At 43.2% G+C, this 24,269-nt stretch overlaps 1 protein-coding gene across 13 annotated transcripts in view; it reads right to left on the reverse strand.

Annotated features, from left to right (window-relative positions):
- The window catches only part of GREB1L (GREB1 like retinoic acid receptor coactivator), a 296,105-nt gene that overhangs the window by 32,555 nt on the left and 239,281 nt on the right, over positions 1-24,269 (reverse strand). For all 13 annotated transcript variants that reach the window (XM_045377770.3, XM_065534044.2, XM_005587065.5 and 10 more), the window contains 4 exons: positions 21,366-21,546; positions 17,353-17,545; positions 8,132-8,265; positions 3,428-3,767 (listed from right to left, as the gene is read on the reverse strand). In XM_045377770.3, the coding sequence (XP_045233705.2) occupies positions 3,428-3,767; positions 8,132-8,265; positions 17,353-17,545; positions 21,366-21,546 (848 nt within the window). The remainder of the gene's footprint in view (positions 1-3,427; positions 3,768-8,131; positions 8,266-17,352; positions 17,546-21,365; positions 21,547-24,269) is intronic.

Below are 24,269 nucleotides of genomic sequence, written 5' to 3' on the forward strand. Positions count from 1 at the left end.
TGATTTGTTGATGCCTATAAAAGGCTCAATAAAGAAAAGCCAGTCTTTAGTAATAAACATTCCCACAATCACTTCAAATAAAATTTCTATAATTTGTAAAACTGGAAGAAGCTTAACCATTCTTCGGCTTTTACTTGTTGTCCAGTCTTTTATTATATATGTGCATACTAAGGGGAAATAGGGAACCTACGTAACTGTTTACAAGTTTCACAGACTTCCCGTGTTTTAGAAAAATCAGTGTGTCAAAAATATTTTTTTAATGCTAGAAGAAAAATGCTCTATAAAAATTTAATTTTCCATACCATTTCATGTCAAGGGGAACCGTAACATTGCGTCATTTAAAGCAAACCATTCTGCAACAGAAATCACTTTACCGATCGCCTTCACACTGGACGCACGGTATCCCTGACACTGGGCTTCTCCCTGAATGTGTTTTATCTCCCAGAACCATCTCCATATAGGTCACGGCTTTACCAGGAAGAGGTCAGGTTATATTGATGGAATAACAGTTAAAATGTTTTACTGTAGGAGGACTTTTTTTTTTTTTTTTTTTTTTTTTTTGAGACAAGGTCTCACTGTCACCCAGGCTGGAGTGCAATGGTGCAATCTTGGCTCATGGCGACCTCCGCCTCTCCAGTTCAAGCAATTCTCCTGCCTCAGCCTCCTGAGTAGCTGTGATTACAGATGCCCGCCACCGCACCTGGCTAATTTTTGTATTTTTAGTAGAGATGGGGTTTTGCCATGTTGGCCAAGCTGGTCTTGAACTTCTGACCTCAAGCGATCTGCCCGCCTCAGTCTCCCAAAGTGCTGGGATTATAGGCAAGAGCTACTGCTCCTGGTCTATATGAGGATATTTATTTTCAGAAGATTAGTAGTCAAATCTCACTTTTACTCTTGACCAACCACAGCTAGCCAAACCCACTATAAAGTGCTTTTCCATCACATTGCTACTTCTGATGACTGACGGCTGCAGTTCTACTGTGCATCAGTCAGGCCCACAAGATGATTTTATTGCAGAAGCACTTAACATAAAAGATGGGGTGATCATTGAGTTCAAGGATAATATGAGGCTTAAGACCAAGGACATCTAATGAAAGCTTCACCTGCCTTCTGGAGGAACTGGCTTAAACTCTATCCTTCCAAAGGGGTCATCATCAGTATAAGTTAACCACAATACATAACAGGATAGTTAGGGGTAAGCACAAAAATAAGATCACATAATAGAAGTAGTGTTGGATTTCACCAAAAAGTAGAGATAGCAGGCACAATCTTGCCATCCTGAAAATGGTGAAGGAGTTTGGTAACTTACAAATAAATGAGTGAACCAGAATCTACTTGACAATTCAGTCTTGCTTAGGATGTGAACATCCCAACATGATCTCATATTTTTACTCCCACACAGAGTGTAAAAAGGACTGATGTGATCCAGCAAATTTGAGAATTTGGGACTTGTTTATTTTTATATATTTTTAAGAGACAGGGTCTCACTATGTTGCACAGGCTGGAGTGCAGTGGTGGGATCATAGTTCACCGCAGCCTCAAATTCCTGGGCTCAAGAAGTCCTCCTGCCTCAGGCTCCCAAGTAGCTGGGACTACAGACATGAGCCATCACAACAGCCAGAATATAGGACTCTCTTATGCTTACTTGTTGCCTGGCAGCTACTCATACCAATTGAGAAAGTAACATTGCCTTGAGAAGTAACAACTTTAGGCCCCCTTCGTTTAGGGCACAGGGATCCTCAACTAATCGCCCTTTGAAAGCCCTGCAGGTGATTCTGATGAGCTAGCAGCCAGATGAAGAACCTCAGGCCTTGACTGTGGTTTTCCAGCAGTGGTCCAGAGGGGTAAATTATTTAGGACAGACTGATTTATACTGACTTAGTGACTGGCCCTTCTGAACACATGACTGAAGACTCTGTAAGTAGCTTCACTTAATCAGTGTCAGCAGAGCCCAGGAGAAGACCCAGCAGCCTCACGTGCATTTAGGTAATCTCTGGCAACAGGTGTGGGAGACTCAGCGTGGTACTGCTGATTGTCCGCCTTTCCAAATTCTTCATCATTAGCAACATTCAAATGCTCTCAAGCCCATAATTCATGTCTCCATGAATTATACTGTAAGAAGCGTTTCTGGAGTTTTGTTATTCATCCTAGGAATTCCACTGTAATGTAGTCTATGACTATAACATAAAATTGTGAATGTGTATATATGAAACATAAATGTTACAACTTCTAAATATAGGAGTTTCTATTTTTTGGACAATTTTATTTGTTCCAGTTGCTTATCAAGCTAATACAAGATATTTTGTCTGCATTTTGGATTATTTAATTTAGGTTAGCTAACTGAACACAAGAAGATTTACATCTCCAGAACAATTTTTGAACACTAAATAAATATCCCCAAATTAGAACTCTGAGAGATTAGACAGCCCAATTCTCTCATTTTGCAGATGGGAAACCGCAGCCCAGGGTGAAAATGCAAATTCCCCCAAGACTGTGTGCCTTCTTTTCATAAAATTTGTGCTGAACCAGATTTTCCTTAACCCAATTTAGCTCAGTATTTGATGTATAGGGTGCAGATACAAGTTGGTCTAACTCAGACATACAGAAACTAGCTCAGTTCCATACTGACATGTAGCTGGATATTTGATTAAATGTTTTCTAATGGCTAGGCCCCACTGGATTGTAGGCCCAGAAAAACCGAGTTAGGTTAGTTGGTTGAGGGTTCTACTCCTCCCACCCTGATGTCTGACAGGAGAGGAAGGGGAGAAGCAGTCAGTCACTGGCCGTGCAGCGGGAGCAGTGAGGGACTCAGTCATGCACTAAATCCTTCTGTAGGGTGCCTGGCGAAGTCTCAGTCCAGCCAAAGCCTTGGGGCTGAGGGTCAAAGCAAGTACAAAGAAACAACAAACTGTTGAGGAATCCACATGCAAGAGGGCTAGGAACAGTTCTGAGAACTGAAGATGAAACAGAATACTTTACCGACTCTAGACATGAGCTCACAGACAGGCTAGATGAACAGAAAAGAATTAGTAAGTTCAGGACACTTAAAGCGTTACCCCCCCAGAGGTCTGAGAGGACAACTTACCTTTTTTTCTGAGAAAACAGATGGCCGTGGGCTACATGCATCTTGAACAAGGCCAATAAACATGGGGTCAAATTGGGTCATCACATTTTTTGCACCTGCAGTTGGAGAGCATTGAAGACCAACTGCATGCACCTGCTATAAAGGGGCTGGGCAATCTTTACAAACTGGTTCTAATTAAGAAAGTGAGTATGTCCCTTCATTGAGCCTTATCACTGTCATGGAAATCAAATTTACACATGTGTAAAAATCTATTAAACTCAGGCCCCTGAGCCACCTATGTAGGATTCCTAGAAAAGAGAAACAAATGGTATTTTAAAGGAGAAATGTCTGTCCAGTGCTAACCTTTAATCGAGCCACAAAGTGAGTTGCAACACTGAGTTCAGTGGCCGGGTTCCCAAGGATGATCTCAAACCGATACTGCAGACCCAGTTTGTCGCGCACCTCCTGTAGCCGCTCCTTGGCTAACATCGCCAGCTGCACCGAGGGCACCCTGATAATGAGCATGTGTCCCCTCCCACTTTTGTTTTTGCCTGGGGAGCTGATGAGGTCATCCATAATGCTGAGTGTTTCTGGTGTGCTGTGGTCTCGGAGTGACGCCATGGTGGTGAGAGCCATCAGAGCCTCAGAGTACTGCTGGATGAGAAGATAGCAGCGGACGACCATGCTGTGCAGCCTGGGGTACCTTCGACAGAACACAAGGCACTAGCACTCAGGCAGCAGGGCCAGCTGGGAGCAGCAAGGCCTGTGCAGTAAGAATGCAGATTAAGCATGGTGGGGAAGGAGCTACTGATCAGTGGTGGGGCTTTAGCTCTAGAATGACCTGGGATCCCACGTCACTGGAAGGAAAAGGCTGAGCTTTCAAAGCATGTGAATCAACCTGTTGGGATAAGTACAGCATAGTAAAGGGGTTTAGAGATTGTCTAGAGACCCTCTCTTCTCAAATTGTGGTCTATAGACCACCAGCAGCAGCAGCAGCACCTGGGAGCTTGTTAGAAATGCTGAATCTCCCCACCCCAGACCTACTAATCAGAATCTGAAGCTTAACAAGACTCCCGGGGAACTGCATCCACGTTAAATTCTGAGACACATTGGTCTATTCCATTCATTGCCTCCATAGTCATCATGGATAATCCCTGGATCCTCACCTCTTGCTGGTGGCATTGGGTTAGAATGACAGCACTGTCCACTTATTTCTCTGATATATAAGATTACAATAAAGGAAACGGAGGCATTAGTGTAATATCTGTTGAGTATTAGACATAAAAAGGGTAATTATTATTACTAATCTGAGGTCAGCCTCACAGATAGCAATCTCTACCTTTCCATAAACTGTTCCTTGGTGCTGGAGAAACCTGGAGCTGACTGGAGAAACAGCACCCCCTAGTGTTGTAGCCTCATCACCTGAGACCTGGCTCCGTCAAGGGAGCCAAGTAAATCTGAGCCTGGTAGCAGCAGCCTTTGGTACCATTTTTCCCTAAGCCTGGACTGCCAGGGAAGAGGATCCCTTTGTTAAAATCGGCAGTTTTTACAATTATAGAGGAGTCAGAAAACAAATTTCGCCTTTTGGTGCTACGCCTCAGCCAGGCCTGATGGCAAAATGAGTACGAATGGGTAAAGAGGACCCACTTACAGGTATGAAGAGCTGCTAGTCAAGAAAGCAGGTGCTTGGCTACCCTGAGCACACTGCCCAGCAGTACTTCTGCTGCTGAATAAAAATAATTTTTTTAAAAAACAGAAAGTAGGCTGGGCATGGTGGCTCACGCCTGTAATTCCAGCACTTTGGGAGGATGAGGTGGGTGGATCACTTGAGGTCAGGAGTTCGAGACCAGCCTAGCCAACATGGTGAAACCCCATCTCTACTAAAAATACAAAAATTAGCCGGGCACATGCCTGTAATCCCAGCTACTTGGGAGGCTGAGGCAGGACAGTCACTTGAACCTGGGAGGCGGAGGTTGCAGTGAGCCGAGATCATGCCATTGCACTCCAGCCTGGGCGACAGAGTGAGAGTCTGGGGAGCTGATGAGGTCTCCATAAGAATAAGAAACATAACAAAAGAAAATAAAAAATAAGAAATAAGAAATAAGAAAAGAAAAAGAAAATAAGACAAAATAAGAAAAGAAAAAGAAAGAAAGCAGGTGCTGGCAAAGTGGGCCCTGGGTCCAAGGTTGGCCAAGGCTCTCATGGAGCCTGGTAGAATAAGGCTGGGGCTGTGCACTTTCTTTCTGGTTGCCATCTGGTAGCAATGTAGCCACCAGCGGCTGGGTAGGCTGATGGGGGATTTCACCTTTGTTCCATTCTATAATTCTACTTAAAATACAACAAGTGGTCCACTGGCCTTGCACAGAAAACCTCCAGGTCAAATAAACGCCAATGACAGCTATCAAATGAATAACACATGAATACTTTTGAGGTGTTTTAGAACTGGAAAGGACCAAGATGCCCTGTATATGAACAACTCTGTCTTTTGTTTTTCTTTGAGACGGAGTCCCGCTCTGTCACCAAGGCTGGCATGCTGGTGTGCTGTAGCACAATCTCGGCTCACTGCAACCTTCGCCTCCTGGGTTCAAGTGATTCTCCTGCCTCAGCCCCCTGAGTAGCTGGGATTATAGGCATGTGCCCGGCTAATTTTGTATTTTTAGTAGAGACATGGTTTCTCCATGTTGATCAGGCTGGTCTCGAACTCCTGACCTCAGGTGATCCGCCGGCCTCAGCCTCCCAAAGTGCTGGGATTACAGATATGAGCCACTGCGCCTGGCCTCTTTTTTATTTATTTTTTTTTTGAGATGGAGTCTCGCTCTGTCGCTCGGACTGGAGTGCAATGGTGCAATCTCAGTTCACTGCAACCTCCGCCTCCCAGGTGCAAATGATTCTCCCTGCCTAAGCCTCCTGGGTAACTGGGATTACAGTGCCTGCCACCACGCCCAGCTTTTTTTTTTTTTTTTTTTTTTTGTATTTTTAGTAGAGACAGGGTTTCACCATGTTGGCCAGGCTGGTCTTGAACTCCTGACCTCAGGTGATCCACCCACCTTGGCCTCCCAAAGTGGTGGGACTACAGGCGTGAGCCACGACACCTAGCCCACTCTGCCTTTTCATAGAAAGGGAATGAGTTCAGGGGCAGAGAGAAGTTCAGTTGCTTGTCCCAGTTCATACAACTGATCAGAGACAAAGCTAGGTCTAGATTTTATCCAGTCTCTAGCAATGTCTTCACACATTGCAAGGATTTAGCAGGTTGGGTAGAAATGAAGAAATCCTTCAGTTCAATAAATCCTGGGCTGGTCCCTTCAGGTATTCAGTAAGTCATAGCTACTATTAGGCTGGGGTGACTGGGCTGGAGGAAATAAGTATAGATAATCTGTGTTTCAAGCTTAATGCTTTTTTGCTGGGCCACGTAGAAAAGCCAAAGTTAGAATAAATGGTAACTTTGATATCCAGCATTTCTATTTCATACTCTGAAGGAATCATGAAACTAGAAGTGCACAGTTTCTCCAATCTGTCATGCTTGCATTAAACTATACTTACAACTTTTGTAGCACAAAACTACAATAGGAAGTTGATGGGACCATCATTTAAAATAAAAGTTATGAAACTCTGAATGATGTTACCAGAAAAAGAAGATGCATTTCAAGCTGGTGGATGTAACAGGTGGGTGGGAACGCTTAGAGGGGGTACTCATGGAATGACTTCGGAAAATTCAGACTACATGTGCTGTGAAAGGATTAATGTCACAGTGTCAGTTAAGACTTCCCAAATCCAACAGCTGCACAAATATCAAACCCTACTTGAGCCGGCGCTCTTTCCGGATGCAGTATTACCATTTGTTGAATAGGATGCATCCGTAGGCCCTCATTTTAATTTCCTTTTCTTTTTTCTTAGCAAAATTATGGGCAGGTTTGTTAAATAGATGTTAAATAATATGATCAATTAAAGGCATTCTAAGAACTACAGCTACTAAAAATTAGAATTGGCCTCATAAAATAAAGCCCAATTGCCCCAACATTGGATAAGCAAACAGAATATTGTGGAGGGCAGAGAGGGACCTTTATCAGGTTAGGTAAATTCGAATGTCTCTACCTACCTTTCAATCCATGATTCAAGGTGACAGAGAGAAAAAACTCTTTCAGAGTTTAATCTGGAACTGGGGATTTTTTTTTTTTTTTAAAAGAAAAGGAAGAGAAGACAGAAGAGTTATATTCCTTAATCCCTAAGGTCAGGGACTGGAGGAGGCGCCCCAAGAACTGAATTCACCTCAATTATCTGATTGCTCTTTAATTTCTTCCAGTATATACTTCAAATCTCTCATAGTAAAGTTTAGTTTTTACTGAATCATCTTAGGGTCCTTGCCTGTGGTGGACAGGGGAGAAAAGAGGGAAAAATGTCAAAGTCTGAGGTGTAAGGTAGGAGAGGCCGGAGCTCAGAGAAGGGGGTCTTTTTTTTTTTTTTTTTTTTGAGACAGAGTCTCGCTCTGTCGCCCAGGCTGGAGTGCAGTGGCGCGATCTCGGCTCACTGCAAGCTCCACCTCCCCAGCTCACGCCATTCTCCTGCCTCAGCCTCCCAAGTAGCTGGGACTACAAGTGCCCGCCATCACACCTGGCTAATTTTTTGTAATTTTAGTAGAGACGGGGTTTCACTGTGTTAGCCAGGGTGGTCTCGATCTCCTGACCTCGTGATCCACCCGCCTTGGCCTCCCAAAGTGCTGGGATTACAGGTGTGAGCCACCGCGCCCGGCCAGAAGCCGGTCTTGAATAAACAAATCTCTCTCTGCCCTATCCATCTCCTGATGATAGCAATGAAGCATGACTGGAAGCTGACTCAGCATGAAGAGTAGTGCAACGGCCCACTTTGGTTGTATTTTCCTTTATTGGTCTTGGATGATCACATAAAACAATAGTAGGGCATCTTAGGAAAGGCTGTTTTAATTTGGCCTTTGCATGTTATCTGCAAGGGCTCCATCAGACACCCTGTAGCACTGACACAAAAGGCTTTTGGCTATTTTAGATCTGCAAGTACAGCTAGAGAGAAGAGCAGAAGGCCTTATTTACTATTTACCTCTCCAAGAGTGTGTTCACCATTTTTTCAAAAGTCTCGTCACATCTCAGAAGTGGGCTCGTGATCCCCCACTGCAGAGACTTGCTGTACTCATTCAAGCCAAAGTACAGCTTCTCCTCGCAGCCCACGTCCTCCTGGTTCAAAATACAAAGCAAAAACCCAATGAGGACAGGATACAGTGTCTTGTTTTCCAGAAAGTGGGGTGGGGAGGAGGGTTGGGGGGGAGTCCCTGTAAGAGGTTATTTCCTGACAAGTAAGAAAAAATATTGTGTTTCATTATGTAACCCAACACCAACTCTACAGTCATCTCTGAGGCACTAAGTGAAATTTCTTTTCATTTCAAAGGAACTGAATATGTGATTAGTGGAAAGTTGACACATTTCCTTCAGGCACATGGTTCGTTTTCTTTTTCTTTTGTTGGGATACACAAGGTCAGACAGCCTCAATTCTCAGCCTTTTTCCCTGCTGGAAGCAGTTCTCTATAAAGATAAATAGGCTTTCCTCAGAACTCTAGATACTGACAAACTCCTCTGTTACAGAAACTTTAACTTTTCTGACATCATTTCATAATGGTAATTCATAAAAGCTTATCTTTGCAAACAAATTTTACTTTAAAAATGGAATATACGCTTTCCTTAAACAGGACCCACAGTATTTTTAAGTAGCCCCCCTCTTGATGAGTCAGTCATCACTATGAAAATGAATAGCTATTTTAGGCGGTGACACAAAGATGCCCTCAGAGGATCTTGAGAAGTGTGACAAGTTGCTTGTCCTTAAACTCAGAAGCTCCAGGATATTAAATAAGCTTTTTGAGTTCATGAATCTGTTTTTATTTATAGTTTTTTTTGCATCTTTTCTGCATTAGTTTTTTACAGTCATGTCTTGCTGTTATGTTGCCTGTGCCATTTGGTCTATTTTACTTTATTTTATTTATTTTTTGAGACCAAGTTTTTTCTTTTGAGACCAAGTTGCCCAGGCTGGAGAGAAATGGCGCAATCATGGCTCACTGCAACCTCCGCCTCCCGGAATCATGGCTCACTGCAACCTCTGCCTCCCGGTTTCAAGTGATTCTCCTGCCTCAGCCTCCCGAGTGGCTGGGATTACAGGCGCCCACCACCATGCCCGGCTCATTTTTTTTTTTTGCATTTTTAGGAGAGACGGGGTTTCATCACGTTGGTCAGGCTGGTCTCAAATTCCTGGCCTCAGCCTCCCAAAGTGCTGGGATTACAGGCGTGAGCCACTGCACCTGGCCCACTTTTGTTATTTATTATGTGTTGACATTTTTATTTAAGCACTCTCCAACTCATAAAGGAAATAAGACAGCTTTAAAAGATATAAGATAAAGGCTGGGTGCAGTGGCTCACACCTGTAAACCCAGCACTTTTTTTTGAGATCAGCCTGGCCAATATGGTGAAACCCCATCTCTACTAAAAATACAAAAATTAGCCAGGCGTGGTAGCGGGTGCCTATAGACCCAGCTACTCAGGAGGCTGAGGCAGGAGAATACCTTGAACAAGGAGGTGGAGGTTGCAGTGAGCCGAGATAGAGTCACTGCACTCCAGCCTGGGTGACAGAGCGAAACTCAGTCTCAAAAAAAAAAAAAAAAATTATATACATATATTAAGATAAAAATAAATTAAGCAATCAGAGGAAGAAAAAGCAAGGGTAAGAGAAGGAAGACTGGGCCAGGGATAAAGTAAGTATTCCCTAAAATGCATGCCAACAGTTTCTGCACATTTTGTTAGAAGTGGGCTACAAATTTGGTAGCCCAAATTCTGAGCTTTTTTTTTTTTTTTGAGGAGTCTCACTCTGTCACCCAGGCTGGAGTGCAGTGGTGTGATCTCGGCTACTGCAACCTCGGCCTCTTGGGTTCAAGCCATTCTCCTGCCTCAGCCTCCCAAGTAGCTGGGACTACAGGCACGCACCACCACACCCAGCTAATTTTTGTATTTTTAGTAGAGATGAGGTTTCACCATGTTAGCAGGCTAGTCTCGAATTCCTGACCTCAGGTGATCCACCTGCCTCGGCCTCCCAAAGTGCTGGGATTACAGACATGAGCCAATGTGCCCGGCTGGTTCTGAGCTTTTCAGTAACCATCTAAAGAGAAACAACTGTATGATTTATAAGGCCCATAAGATAAAAATAAAGCATGTTTTAACTGAAGGCTTTTAATTTTTTGAGGCCCCCCCCGCAAAACCCTGCTTTTGGGAATAGGTTTGAGAGTAAACAGGCTTTATGAGAGCACCGGAATATGTTCTTAGAGATACTGGAGACTGACAACATAGATTGAATGACATTTGTTTTCAAGGCTAGAAGCTTTTGCTTATTTCATTCTGGGCTTAGCTGTGTTCTGAGTAACTGTGTCAAGTAAGTCATTTCCCGGGGAAAAAAGTCATCCATCTAAGCTTCCCTCCTCATCTGGACTGCAGACACAGAGTCATTTGGAAAAGCTTTATGAAGTGTGCACTTGGTCTTCACATTTCCTGCTCATCCTTGGCCCCTTTTTCTTTGGGAAATTATTAAATCCTACTCCGAGCCTGTTGCTCTTCCTGACACAGCATTAGAACTGCTGGATACGATGCATCCACCTTGCATCCACCTGTCCTCGTTTTTATTTCTCTCTCTTTTTTCTTAGCAGGTTGGTAAATAGATGGCCTGTGATTAACTAGAGCCAGTATGGGTTTTGGGAAGTAGAGCTACTAAAAATTAGAATTAGCAGTGAATGGTTTCCCCATCTGTTCTGTTTGCATTAAATTGTAACTATGGTTTTGTGTTACAAAAGTTTTAATAGAAATGAGTGGAACCATTCTTTAAACCATGAGTTATGAAACTGAATGATTTTACTGTAAAGATACGTTTCAGGTACCATAAATCGTATGACTTATTGAATCACTATTTCTGGGGGGAGAATGTCCCTTCTCATAAGGCAAACTCCCCTGTGTGGAAGGCCTGCCCTCTCAGTGACCCTCCATGCTCCCAGTGCTTTCGCTGCTGTCTCTGCCTTTGCTCCTGTCCAACGCTCCGCTCTCCAGATGCTGTTCCCTGGAAGGTCACCAAGGACTCCTGAGGCCAACGCCAGTGGTGATGACTTGTTGGCCCTTGGCCTCACTGCCCTCTTGGCAGTTCTCTTTGTTATTTTCTTCCATGATTCTAACCACACCAGCTGCCTCAATAATCACTGTTTGTTAAAACAAAACAAAACAAAACAAACAAAAAAACATAATCTACACAATGGTGTGCTCACCTGCACCTTAATTCAAAGTCAGTCTCATCTGCCCTCCACAAATCAAACTTCTTTCTGGCCAGGCGTGGTGGCTCACGCCTATAATCCCAGCACTTTGGGAGGCCGAGGAGGGCAGATCACTTGAGGTCAGGAGTTCAAGACCAGCCTGGCCAACACAGTGAAACCCCATCTCTACTGAAAATATAAAAAATTAGCCAAGCATGGTGGCGCACGCCTGTAATCCCAGCTACTTAGGAGGCTGATGCAGGAGAATCGCTTGAACCCGGGAGGCAGAGGTTGCAGTGAGCCGAGATCGTGCCACTGCACTCCAGCCTGGCTGACAGTGAGACTCTGTCTCAAAAAACAAAACAAAACAAAAAACTTCTTTCAACTTCTTTTTTCCAACTAAAGGTAACACCTCAAAAATATTTCTGGTTCTTCCCTCTCCCTGAATAAACAAATCCTAGAAAATGTGCCATGTCTCCCATCCATTTTATTGCAAGGACCATCATTCTGATTCATGTATTTGTTCATTCTAACCCAAATTATCAGAAAAGCCACTGACTGATCTACTTCTAATCACTTTGACTTAGCCTCTAGATTGAATGAACTGCCTCTCAGTAGCTATTAAAGCTGAACATATGTGTACTTGATGACCCAGAAATTTCACTCTCAGAGACCCAAAAGAAATGCATACATACATTTACTAAAGGGTGTGCCAGGATGTTACAGCAGTACTATGTAAAATAAAATAGGATGGATACATGAACTGTGGTGGAGTCATACAATGTAACACACACACACAGCAAAAAGAATGATTTATGATTCATGAAAACTACAAATTTCCCAAACAAAATGTTAAGCAAAGGAAGTCAGATACAAGAGAGTACATACTGCATGTTTCCATTTATATAAGCTCCATACTGAGCAAAACAAATCTGTAGTACAGGAGGCCAGAATAGTGTTACCCTTTAGTGGGGGTGCCCAGAAGGGACACAGGACTTCCAGGGTGGTGGTAAGATTCTGTTTCTTGATCTGAGTGCTGGTCCCACAGGCGTGTTTAGTTTGTGAAAATTCATCACAAACTAAACATTTTACATTGTTAACAAGAAACAGGTAAATTCTAATAATGCTATATATATATACACACACACACACTAATTCTAATTATATAGTGTATATATATACACTATATATAGTATATATACTATATACTAAATTATAATAATGCTGTATATATGTGTGTGTGTATATATACATATATATATATATATATACTCTTGCTAAAAAATCCTTAATGCCTGTATAATAAGTGTAAACTTTGCTAGCCTGGCACTGACAGCCTCCATGTGTACATTTCCAGGCTTCTTTTGTATCCTATGCAGCGTTCTCTGAAAAATGCCCAGTTTCCTCCTCTGTGTCCCCTGCCCACACTGTCCGCTGCCAGGAGTGCCTCCTCCTGCCCCCATCCCCCTGCCCAGGCCTTCCTGTCTCCCCAGGGCCATCATCCTCTGTTCTCTTTTCCATGGAGCTTCCCCTGGACCTCTCAATAAATGTGACTCCTCCCTCACTTCAACTCCCAGAGCATTTTGATTTTCTGAAATTGTCTTATTCTCCTCTGGATAATAGTGACTTAGATATATACTTTGCTTTCTCCTCTAAACCATCAGTTTTCTTTTTTTTTTCTTTCTCTTTTTTTTTTTTTTTTTTGAGACGGAGTCTCACTCTGTCACCTATGCTGGAGTGCAGTGGCACTATCTCGGCTCTTTGCAACTCCACCTCCCGGGTTCAAGTGATTCTCCTGCTTCAGCCTTCCGAGTAGCTGGGATTACAGTTGCCTGCCACCATGCCTAGATAATTTTTGTATTTTTAGTAGGGATGGGGTTTCACCATGTTGCCCAGGCTGGTCTCGAACTCCTGACCTCAAATGATCTGCCTGCCTCGGCCTCCCAAAGTGCTGGGATTACAGGTGTGAGCCACTGTGCTCGGCTTAAACCATCAGTTTTCTGTGTGTTCTTTGCAAGATTCAATACAAGTCCACAAGTGTGTTCAATCATATTTTTTGAATTCAATTAATTTGCTTTTTTCCAATTATCCCTCCTGGGATACAGGCTTCAAGATAACTAAAGGATGCTAATCATCAGGAACTTCTCCCTTACACGTATAAAGTTGTTGTAAATTAAATTTTTTTTCCCTTTATCCCATGTTGATCTCAATTTCAGGGACGATTTCTTTAAATCTTAAATTGAAGAAGAGTATAACTCTTCACCTCTCAATTAGTTTGAACAAATACCTGATATCATATCTTTAATCCAGAAGAACATCACTAGATATGTCTAAGATAAGAAGCCCCTCACCTCTTTTTTTTTTTTGAGATGGAGTCTTTCTCTGTCACTTAGGCTGGAGTACAGTGGTATAATCTCGGCTCACTGCAATCCCCATTTCCTGGGTTCAAGCAATTCTCGGGCCTCAGCCTCCGGAGTAGCTGGGATTACAGGTGCCCGCCACCATACCCGGCTAATTTTTGTATTTTTAGTAGAGATGGGGTTTCACCACATTGGCCAGGTTGGTCTCGAACTCCCAATCTCAAGTGATCCACTCATCTCAGCCTCCCAGGGTGCTGAGTTTACAGGCGTGAGCCACTGTGCCTGGCCAAGAACCCTTTTCAGAAACATAACCACAGGCTAGGTACAGTGGCTCATGCCTGTAATCCTAACACTTTGGGAGGTCAAGATGGGAGAACTGCTTGAGGCCAAGAGTTTGAGACCAGCCTGGACAATATAGTGAGACACTGTCTCTACAGAATATTTTTAAAATTAGCCAGGCATGGTGGTATGTGCATGTAGCTCTGCTACTTGGGAGGGTGAGGTGGGACGATTGTTTGAGCCCAGGAGTTTGAGGCTGCAGTGAGTCATGATTGTACCACTGCATTCCAGCACGGGTGTCAGACTCTGACTCAAAAAAAAATAAATAAATAACTGTAATACCATTATTAAACTCTAAAAATCATTTCCTTAAAATGATTTTTTTTTTTTTGGTACCGGGTCTTGCTCTGTCTCCCAAGCTGGAGTGTAGTGACACAATCTCAGCTCACTGCAGCCTCGACCTCCTGGGTTCAAAACGTCTTCCCAACTCCGCCTCCCAAGTAGCTGGGGCTACAGATGCATGTCTGGCTAACTTTTGTACTTCTTGTAGAGATGCGGTCTCACCATGTTGCCCTGGCTGGTCTTGAACTCCTGGGCTCAATCGATCCATCCGCCTCGGCCTCCCAAAGTGCTGGGATTACAGGTGTGAGCCACTGTGCCCGGCTAAAATGACCTTTAAGGAAAATTATTTTAAACCTGTTTCTCTATTTCATGGTAGGAGAAAATAAAGGGCAGAGGCTATTGGTCCTTCTTCCTATCACTGGGGTGTGATCCCTTTTGGAAAAGACTGAATTAGGACAGTTCTCTCTACACTCCAACAATATACTGAAATTTAACGTATAATAGGAGAACTGTCTGGGGGATTAAAAAATTAATTATTCTTAGCTCACACCTGTAATCTCAGGACTTTGAGAGGCTTGTGGATCACCTGAGGTTGGGAGTTCAAGACCACCCTGGCCAACATGGTGAAACTCGGTCTCTACTAAAAAAACAAAAATTAGCCAGGCATGGTGGCGTGCACCTGTAATCCCAGCTACTCTGGAGGCTGAGGCAGGAGAATTGCTTGAACCTGGGAGGCGGAGGTTGCAGTGAGCTGAGTTCGTACCACTGCACTCCAGCCTGGGTGACAGAGTGAGACTCCGTCTCAAAAAAAATTAATTTAAAAAATAATTATTATTTCCATTCATTCTCTTGGCAATCCCATTCTTTGTCAGAGCAACCCAGCAGCTACTTGGGTAGCCCATAGGCTCCCCTTGTAGTTTGGAGGCAAAGGAACTCTGGCAGCTCTGTTATCTCACCCCTACCTCAACTGCCCAATGAATGGCTGGAGCTGGCATGGAGAAGATACCAAGAAAGCAAAGCAAAAGCTCAAAGTAATCTCTAATGATAGTGAACACACTGAGTTAGTTCTCATAAGGCAGTGACTGCTGAAGACAAGAAGATTCAAGGACCTGAGCTTCCTGCTTGCAAGGAACAAACCAATGCTCGAAGACAAGAATGCAAAGTCAGCGAAAACTTACCTTCTTCATGACAGAACAAAATGCACTGGGTTGAAAAATAAATGTTAGTTTTATGTAAGACGTTTTTGGTGTTTTTTACTTAAACATGGTTATTTAAAAATATCCAGTGTGTTCAGTATTTTTAAATGAAGGATCCATTGCTTAATGGCTAATTTTTATTATTTTTATGAAACTCATATTTCTTTTCTTTGATAGTATATTTAGCATAGTTTGTGGGTCATATAAAATATTTTTCAAGGCCGGGCGCGGTGGCTCAAGCCTGTAATCCCTCCTTGGGAGGCCGAGACAGGCGGATCACGAGGTCAGGAGATCGAGACCATCCTGGCGAACACGGTGAAACCCCGTCTCTACTAAAAAATACAAAAAACTAGCCGGGCGAGGCGGCGGGCGCCTGTAGTCCCAGCTACTCGGGAGGCTGAGGCAGGAGAATGGCATAAACCCGGGGGGCGGAGCTTGCAGTGAGCTGAGATCCGGCCACTGCACTCCAGCCCGGGCAACAGAGCCAGACTCCGTCTCAAAAAAAAAAAAAAAATATATATATATATATATATATTTTTCAATATTAGAGATTGGAGTAAAAACTATAAATCCCTGGATATATCCAATGTTGAGACAGGTAGTCTCAACACATTCACTGCTACTATGGAGTTATTTAAAGTAACAGTGCCATCATCCCATTTCATACAGAAGACTGTGAAAACTGATTTAAAATAAAACCCAGTTGCTGGAGGAGCAAGAAAGTAATTAACAGTGATGCAGACCATCAGACTAAAACATGACAAAAAGGCCATCCAAGAGGACAATAAAATTTCCAGGTCTCAGGTGAAATTAATCATATGAAGGCACAAAGGAAATCCAGAATATTGATCCTGGCCTCAGATAACATCAACATTTTCTTTTTGAAAAATTATATAGGACAGATAATTTTGCATCTGCATGATATCTAAGAAAATAACCACCTAATCAGATTTATGTAGGATACTATTCACTAGACTTTAGTCTTTTTTTTTTTTTTTTTTTTTTTTTTGAGACGGAGTCTCGCTCTGCCACCCAGGCTGGAGTGCAGTGGCGCGATCTCGGCTCACTGCAAGCTCTGCCTCCCAGGTTCACGCCATTCTCCTGCCTCAGCCTCCCGAGTAGCTGGGACTACAGGCGCCCGCCACGTCGCCCGGCTAGTTTTTTGTATTTTTAGTAGAGACGGAGTTTCACCGTGTTAGCCAGGATGGTCTCGATCTTCTGACCTCGTGATCCGCCCGTCTCGGCCTCCCAAAGTGCTGGGATTACAGGCATGAGCCACCGCGCCCGGCCTAGACTTTAGTCTTATAATAATTGTAAATATGTGGAACTTTTGGAAGACACAGAATTATGTTAGATATTTATTTATTTATTTATTCATTTATTTTTGAGACAGAATCTCGTTCTGTCCCCCAGGCTGGAGTGTAATGACATGATCTCGGCTCACTGCAACCTCCGCCTCCCGGGTTCAAGTGATTCTCCTGCCTCAGCCTCCCGGGTAGCTAGGACTACAGGCACCCACCAGCACACCTGGCTAATTTTTTGTATTTTCAGTAGAGACGGGGTTTCACCGTGTTAGCCAGGATGGTCTCGATCTCCTGACCTTGTGATCCACCTGCCTTGGCCTCCCAAAGTACTGGAATTACAGGCGTGAGCCACCACGCCCGGCCAGCTTTTTGAAGTCTTACATAAAGCATTATATTAGATTTTGAATTCTTATGAATATGATCTTAAGCCGTGACATATTTTGTTACAAGGTCCTACCCTCTGGGGAACTAAGAACATGACAGTGTATCAGTCAGCAGGCAAGAGACTCACCCCGGTATCCAGCTGTATCCAGTGAACCTCATTGCTAGAGCTAATGCGGGACTGTTGGGTCTGCAGAGTGTATGGGAAGGAGCTGACCTGGAGCACCAGGAGGTTGAAAGCTTCCAGAACTTCTCTGCAATTAATGACCCTATCAGCTAGTCCATGACTGGGTTCGCCATGTGACAAAGAGCCTGAAATGACACTGTAGAAAAATTGAAAGTCATATTAATACCTCATTTAACCAAGTAGATACAGAATCAGACCCTAACAAGGAGATACTGTTTTAGTTTTTATTTTTCTATCTCTTTTCAATTGCGAGCAGAGTAGAAACAACCAAAATTTGACACGGAAGGGAAAAAATTTACATTCCCTCTTTTCAGACAGATTTCAGGAATATGTATTTTTTTTTCCTTTTCAGTTTATTCCCAATATACCTCAAAGTGCAAACTCAGTTATTTAGGCTAGTGATATCTAAATCTGCAGTTGAGCCGGGCATGGTGGCTCACATCTGTAATCCCAGCACTTTGGGAGGCCAAGGCAGATAGACCACCTGAGGTCAGGAGTTCAAAACCAGCCTGGCCTACATGGTGAAAACCCGTCTCTATTAAAAAAAAAAATACAAAAAAAATTAGCTGGGTGTGGTGGTGTGTGCCTATAATCCTAGCTACTTGGGAGGCTAAGGCAGAATTGCTTGAACCAGGAGGAGGAGGTTGCAGTGAGCAGAAATCACGCCACTGCGCTCCAGCCTGGGCAACACAGGGTCAATGAGCCATTCCTGCTCATAGAAGACTGCCAAGACCTGAACAGATGTGGGCAAAATTTCTTTTCCCGCTCTCTCTCTCCTTTCCTTCCTTTCTTTGAAATCTAACAAGTTCTACAAGATCTTATTTATACCCATGTATGGCTCTAGGTTTCACATTGTGGAGGATTATCCAACACTTTCTGGCTTCTGAATAAGAGCTTTTGCAATTCTGACATTTCCCTACCACAAACCAAAAACTTCCAGATTCTTAACCTCAGCATCTCCTGGAGAAAAGAAAATCTATAAATGCTTGATGATGCCTGAAATTTCTCTCCCCATTACATGGTGAGGACAAACCATGATATGTAATACATGATGAATATTTGCCACCCCCCACCCCTGCCGATTTGCCTTTTAATCCATAGGAGAAAAGATGTCCCCTACCAGATAATTACTATTATTTGATCTGGGAGCAAAAGTGGTTCCACATTTGACTCCTTCTTCTTTTTTCTTTTTTTTGAGATAGAGACTCGCTCTGTCACCCAGGCTGGAGTGCAGTGGCATAATCTCTGCTCACTGCAACCTCTGCCTCCTGAGTTCAAGTGATTCTCCTGCTTCAGCCTCCCGAGTAGCTGGGATTACAGGCATGTGCCACCACGCCCGGCTAATTTTTTTGTATTTCTGGCAGAGACAGGGTTTCACCATGTTGGCCAGGCTGGTCTTGAACTCCTGACCTCAAGTAATCCACCTGCTTTGGCCTCTTAAAGTGCTGGGATTACAGGTGTGAGACACCGCACCCTGCCAACTTCTCTTTCATTAATAAGTTCATCCAGGCCAGGCATGGTGGCTCATGCCTGTAATCCCAGCACTTTGGGAGGCCAAGGCGGGTGAATCACGAGGTCAGGAGTTCAAGACCAGCCTGGTCAAGATGGTGAAACCCCATCTCTACTAAAAATACAAAAATTAGCCAGATGTCTAGCGGGCACCTGTAATCCCAGCTATTTGGGAGGCTGAGGCACAGAAATGCCTGAACCCGGGAGGCAGAGGTTGCAGTGAGCCGAGATTGAGCCACTGCACTCCAGCCTGGGCGACAGAGTGAGTCTCTATCTCAATAATAATAATAATAATTTCATCCAGTAAATATGATATTCTCTTGTTTAAACTGGGGAACTGGGGAAGATTTCAGGTCATGAAAGTGCATCTCTACTGCTTTTAAAGGCAAGAGGGAAAAGAGAAGGGCAAAGAAGAGGAGAAATAGTGGGAGAGGAAGGAAGAGAAGCAAAGTCAAATGGAAAAGTGCGTTGGAGGCAGAGAGGGAAGTACATCACCCTTCCAGGAGCTCATTCATCCTAACTTCCTTATTGCTGTCCTTTCTCTGACAAAGCTGAGTTCTACCAAGCTCTTAAAACAAATTATTTCAGGAATCTTTAATTCATCCAGAGTGTAGTGATATGATTTGGCTCTGTTTCCCCACCCAAATCTCATCTTGTAGCTCCCATAATTCCCATGTGGTATGGGAGGGAGCCGGTGGGAGATGACTGAATTACGGGGACAGGTCTTTCCCATGCTGTTCTTGTGATAGCAAAAGTCTCATAAGATCTGATAGTATTTTAAGGGGGAGTTTCCCTGAATAAGCTGGCTGGAGAAATTTGCATAAGTAATGAGGAGCTGAATGTTAGTCCCCAAGACAATGGGGGAAAATGTCTCCAGGGCATGTCAGAGGTCTTCATGGCAGCCCCCCTCATCCACACACCTAGAGGCCTGGGAGGGAAAAGTGGTTTTGTGGGCTGGGCCATGTGCTGTGTGCAGCCTAGGGACTTGGACTTCTGTGTCCCAGCTGCTCCAGCCATGACTAAAAGGGGCCAATGTACAGCTTGGGCTGTTGCTTCAGAGGGTGGAAGCCCCAAGCCTTGGCAGCTTCCACATGGTGTTGAGCCTATGGGTGCACAGAAGTCAAGAACTCAGGTTTGGGAACCTCTGCCTAGATTTCAGAAGATGTATGGAAATGCCTGGATGCCCAGGCAAAAGTTTGCTGCAGGGGCGGAGCCCTCATGGAGAACCTCTGCTAGGGCAGTGTGGAAGGGAAATGTGGGGTCAGACCCACCACACAGAGTTCCTACTGGGGCCTGTAGCCCCTTTGTTTTAGTCAATTTCTCCCATTTGGAATGGTTATATTTATCCAATGCCTGTACCCTCATTGTATCTAGGAAGAAACTAACTTGCTTTTGATTTTACAGGCTCATAGACAGAAGGGACTTGCTTTGTCTTAGATGAGACTTTGGACTTTTGAGTTAATGCTGAAAAGCGTTGAGACTTTGGGGGACTGTTGGGAAGGCATAATTGGTTTTGAAATGTGAAGATATGAGATTTGGGAGGGGCCGGGGTAGAAAGATATGGTTTGGCTCTGTATCTCCACCCAAATCTCATCTTGTAGCTCCCATAATTCCCACATGTTGTGGAAGGGACCCAGTAGGAGATGACTGAATTATGGGGGCGGGTCTTTCCTGTGCTGTTCTTGTGACAGTGAGTAAGTCTCATGAGATCTGATGATATTATCAGAGGTTTCTGCTTTTACATCTTCCTCATTCTCTCTTTGCCTGTTGCCATCCATGTAAAATGTGACTTGCTCCTCCTTGCCTTATGCCATGATTGTGAGGCTTCCCCCGCTATGAGGAACTGTGAGTCCAATTAAACCTCTTTCTTTTGTAAATTTTCCCAGTCTCAGGTATGTCCTTATCAGCAGCATGAAAATAGAGCAACATATGTAGTTAACATAAAACCAACGTGAAATCGATGAGAAAAGCTGAGGAAACAAGAAAAGGATAGGAAAAGGTTACCAGTAAGAAGATGGCAAACATTAGGGTCCCTGGGCTTTGGAATTACCTTTAACACATTTTCTTTTCTTTTCTTTTTTTTTTTTTTTGAGACGAAGTCTCACTCTGTCACCCAGACAGGAGTGCAGTGGTGTGATCTTGGCTCACTGCAACCTCCAGCGCCTGGGTTCAAACAATTCTCCTGCCTCAGCCTCCCAAGTAGCTGGGATTACAGGCATGTGCTACCAGGCCTGGCTAATTTTTGTATTTTTAGTAGCATAAGGTTTCACCATGTTGGCCAGGCTGGTCTCAAACTCCTGACCTCAAGCGATCCACCCACCTCGGCCTCCCAAAGCGTTGGGATTACAGGCGTGAGCCACCACGCCTGGCCACATTTAACACATTTCATTAGGTAACAACTATTCCTGTAGAAGGGAGACTCCATTTGCTCACTCTGAATCAATCACCTCGTTAGTTCCACATGGGAGTTGTCATGAACTAGCACAAACAGTGTGTACGGGTTCTGTTTCACTCTCCTCATAAAAACTTCAAACTTGGTTTGAATCTCATTGTCTAGACGAACAACATATTTTTCTGCTCTCTGATGGGCTGTCCCATTTTCCTCCAGACCCAAGTCTACAAGGACACCTGCCAAGAAGAAAAAAATTAATCTTTTAACACACTTTTACACATACACATACACACAGGAGACAGACTTGAGTTCACTGTCAGCTGACACTGGGTACCAACTGTATGAAGAGACTTACAGAGCAGATACTTTTTCCTTTTTATGTTCCCCATCACAGTATGAGGAGGAAATATCAGATATCCTTTTCTTCATAACACTGCTCATCACCTCCCATCCCTGACACAAATACAGGGAACATTCTGGTACATGAGATAAAAGCAGCTGAGTGTATGAGACCTTTGCTTCACTAAATTCTATTTGCATATAAAGTACTGCTGCTAATGGCTTCAACAGGCCACCTGGAAAAAAATTAAGCTTTGGGCTACAGCTCTTGACCAAATTAATATAAGCCTTCTTTACCCTAAATTTAGCAACAAAACATATATGAGAAAAGAAAAAACCAATATATTAATGTTCAAAGATACCACGTTAGACTGTGAGCTTTTTATGGTAGTGTTTTACTCATTTTTATACCGTGACCATCTTGCACAGTATTTAGAGCACTGGCAGACCTCAATGAATGTCGGATTTATGTACCAACTTAATAAACTGAACTGAATTAGTCATGATTGCTATATTATTCTCAGTATGTTGGAAACTATGAAACTTTAATACCGTATCATTATCTCTATCTATAATAAAATTACTTTTTTTTTTTTTTTGAGATGGAGTCTCGCTCTGTCACCCAGGCTGGAGTGCAGTGGCGTGATCTCGGCTCACTGCAAGCTCTGCCTCCCAGGTTCACATCATTCTCCTGCCTCAGCCTCCCCAGTAGCTGGGACTACAGGCACCCACCACCACGCCCAGCTAATTTTTTTGTATTTTTAGTAGAGACGGGGTTTCACCGTGTTAGCCAGGATGGTCTCGATCTCCTGACCTCATGATCCGCCCACCTCGGCCTCCCAAAGTGCTGGGATTACAGGCGTGAGCCACTGCGCCCGGCCAATAAAATTACTTCTACACACATCTAAAGTAGTTCTAGGCGCACAAAGCTGTTGTTGAGATAATTGATTAAAAGAGGAAATCTTCCTTTAAATAAAGAGACTTTTATGAATTACATTGACTTAATTTTATCTGTCTTTTATTTTAATATAAATGCAGCTCAATGAAGAATTACATGTAATTAATTAGCAGCTAGATGCTGTAATACTAACAGGCCTAAATGGTATAACAGAAAAAAAATGTTTTACCATACGAAAAATTCTTTATACCAGAAAAGGTGGACAGAAAGGTAATTTTGCTTCCAAATACTGTTCATTAGGAGCCTTTACTCACCGATTGCTTTCAATTCTCACCTAAATGTAGTCAAATTTTGTTGTGAATATTTCCAAAAGCAATCAATCAAACATTTAATTTGGCAGATACTGTGATTTTTTTGAAAGTGGACTGTGGCCAGGTGTGGTGGCTTATGCCTGTAATCCCGGCACTTTGGCAGGCTAAGACTGGTGGATCACTTGAGGCCAGGAGTTCCAGACCAGCCTGGGCAACATAGTGAGACCTCATCTCTATAAAAAATACAAACATCAGCTGGGTGTGGTGACACACGCCTGTAGTCCCAGCTACTCAGAAGGCTGAGGAGGAGAATAGCTTCAACCCAGGAGGCCGAGGTTGTGGTGTGCCGAGATCACACCACTGCACTCCGGCCTGGGCAATAGAGTGAGACTCTGTTTCAAAAAAAAACAAAAACAGAAACAAAAGAGAGGAAAAAACTCATTCAACATTCGATAGCTATTTATTGATCATCTATCTACTATGTGCCATGCCAGTGACTGTGCTAGGTCTGGGGAAACAGAGGGGAACAGGAGTAAGATCTAAATCTCATGGAGCTTATGATGGAGAAGACAGAAAATTTTGATGAGTGTCACGATGGAGACAAGGTACTATGGGGTAGGTAGAGGAAGCTAGCAGAGGCATCAGAGAAAGGACCTGCTTAATCTCTAAAGTGTCTGTTTCCTTATCTGTAAAATAGGGAGTGCAGTACCAGTTACAAATTAGTCTGTATTTCGTTTATCCTTAGGAAATAAGCAGCATGAGTTAAGGCATCCTAAAAAGAAACGATTATAAATAATTCATAAAGAGGATAAAATATATTGTATTGATAATTAAGAGTTTGCTGCCTTTCAAAACAAATGAAGTGAAGACCAATTGTGGCTTTTTGGCTAAGATCAAGTGTAAAGATGACTGTATATCTTTGACAGGTCAATTGCATACATTCCCTTACTGGAAAAAGAAAGTTGCAGAAATCTAAGAGGTTGTTTTCTTGACAATAACATGGTATATTAGTCCATAACTATGCAGGCTGCTGGCTCTGTCCTGAGCAGGCACATCAGAGCTACTTGATTGTTTTATTTCTAACTGGGTGTTTTTAGTAGATCATCCCTACTTTTAAATTGTGTTTTAGACTTTTAAGTTTGTTTTTTTTCCTCATAATGAAAGTGATACTTATTTTGGAAAAACTGAACAGTATAGAGAAACATTTAAAAAGAAAAACGTATCCATAATTATTTAATTCACTGCTTCCATTTTTTGTGCTTTTTTTCCTGTTTTTTTTCTATGCATATTGTGCAGCCTGACTCACATTTTGTAATTGTATATCCTGAGATATATGTGTGTGTGTGTATGTGTGTGTGTGTGTGTGTGTATATATATATATTTGGCTTATAACTACAAAGTAAGAAACAAA

This window comes from Macaca fascicularis, chromosome 18 (genome assembly GCF_037993035.2).
Source record: "Macaca fascicularis isolate 582-1 chromosome 18, T2T-MFA8v1.1".
Classification (NCBI taxonomy): Eukaryota; Metazoa; Chordata; class Mammalia; order Primates; family Cercopithecidae; genus Macaca; species Macaca fascicularis.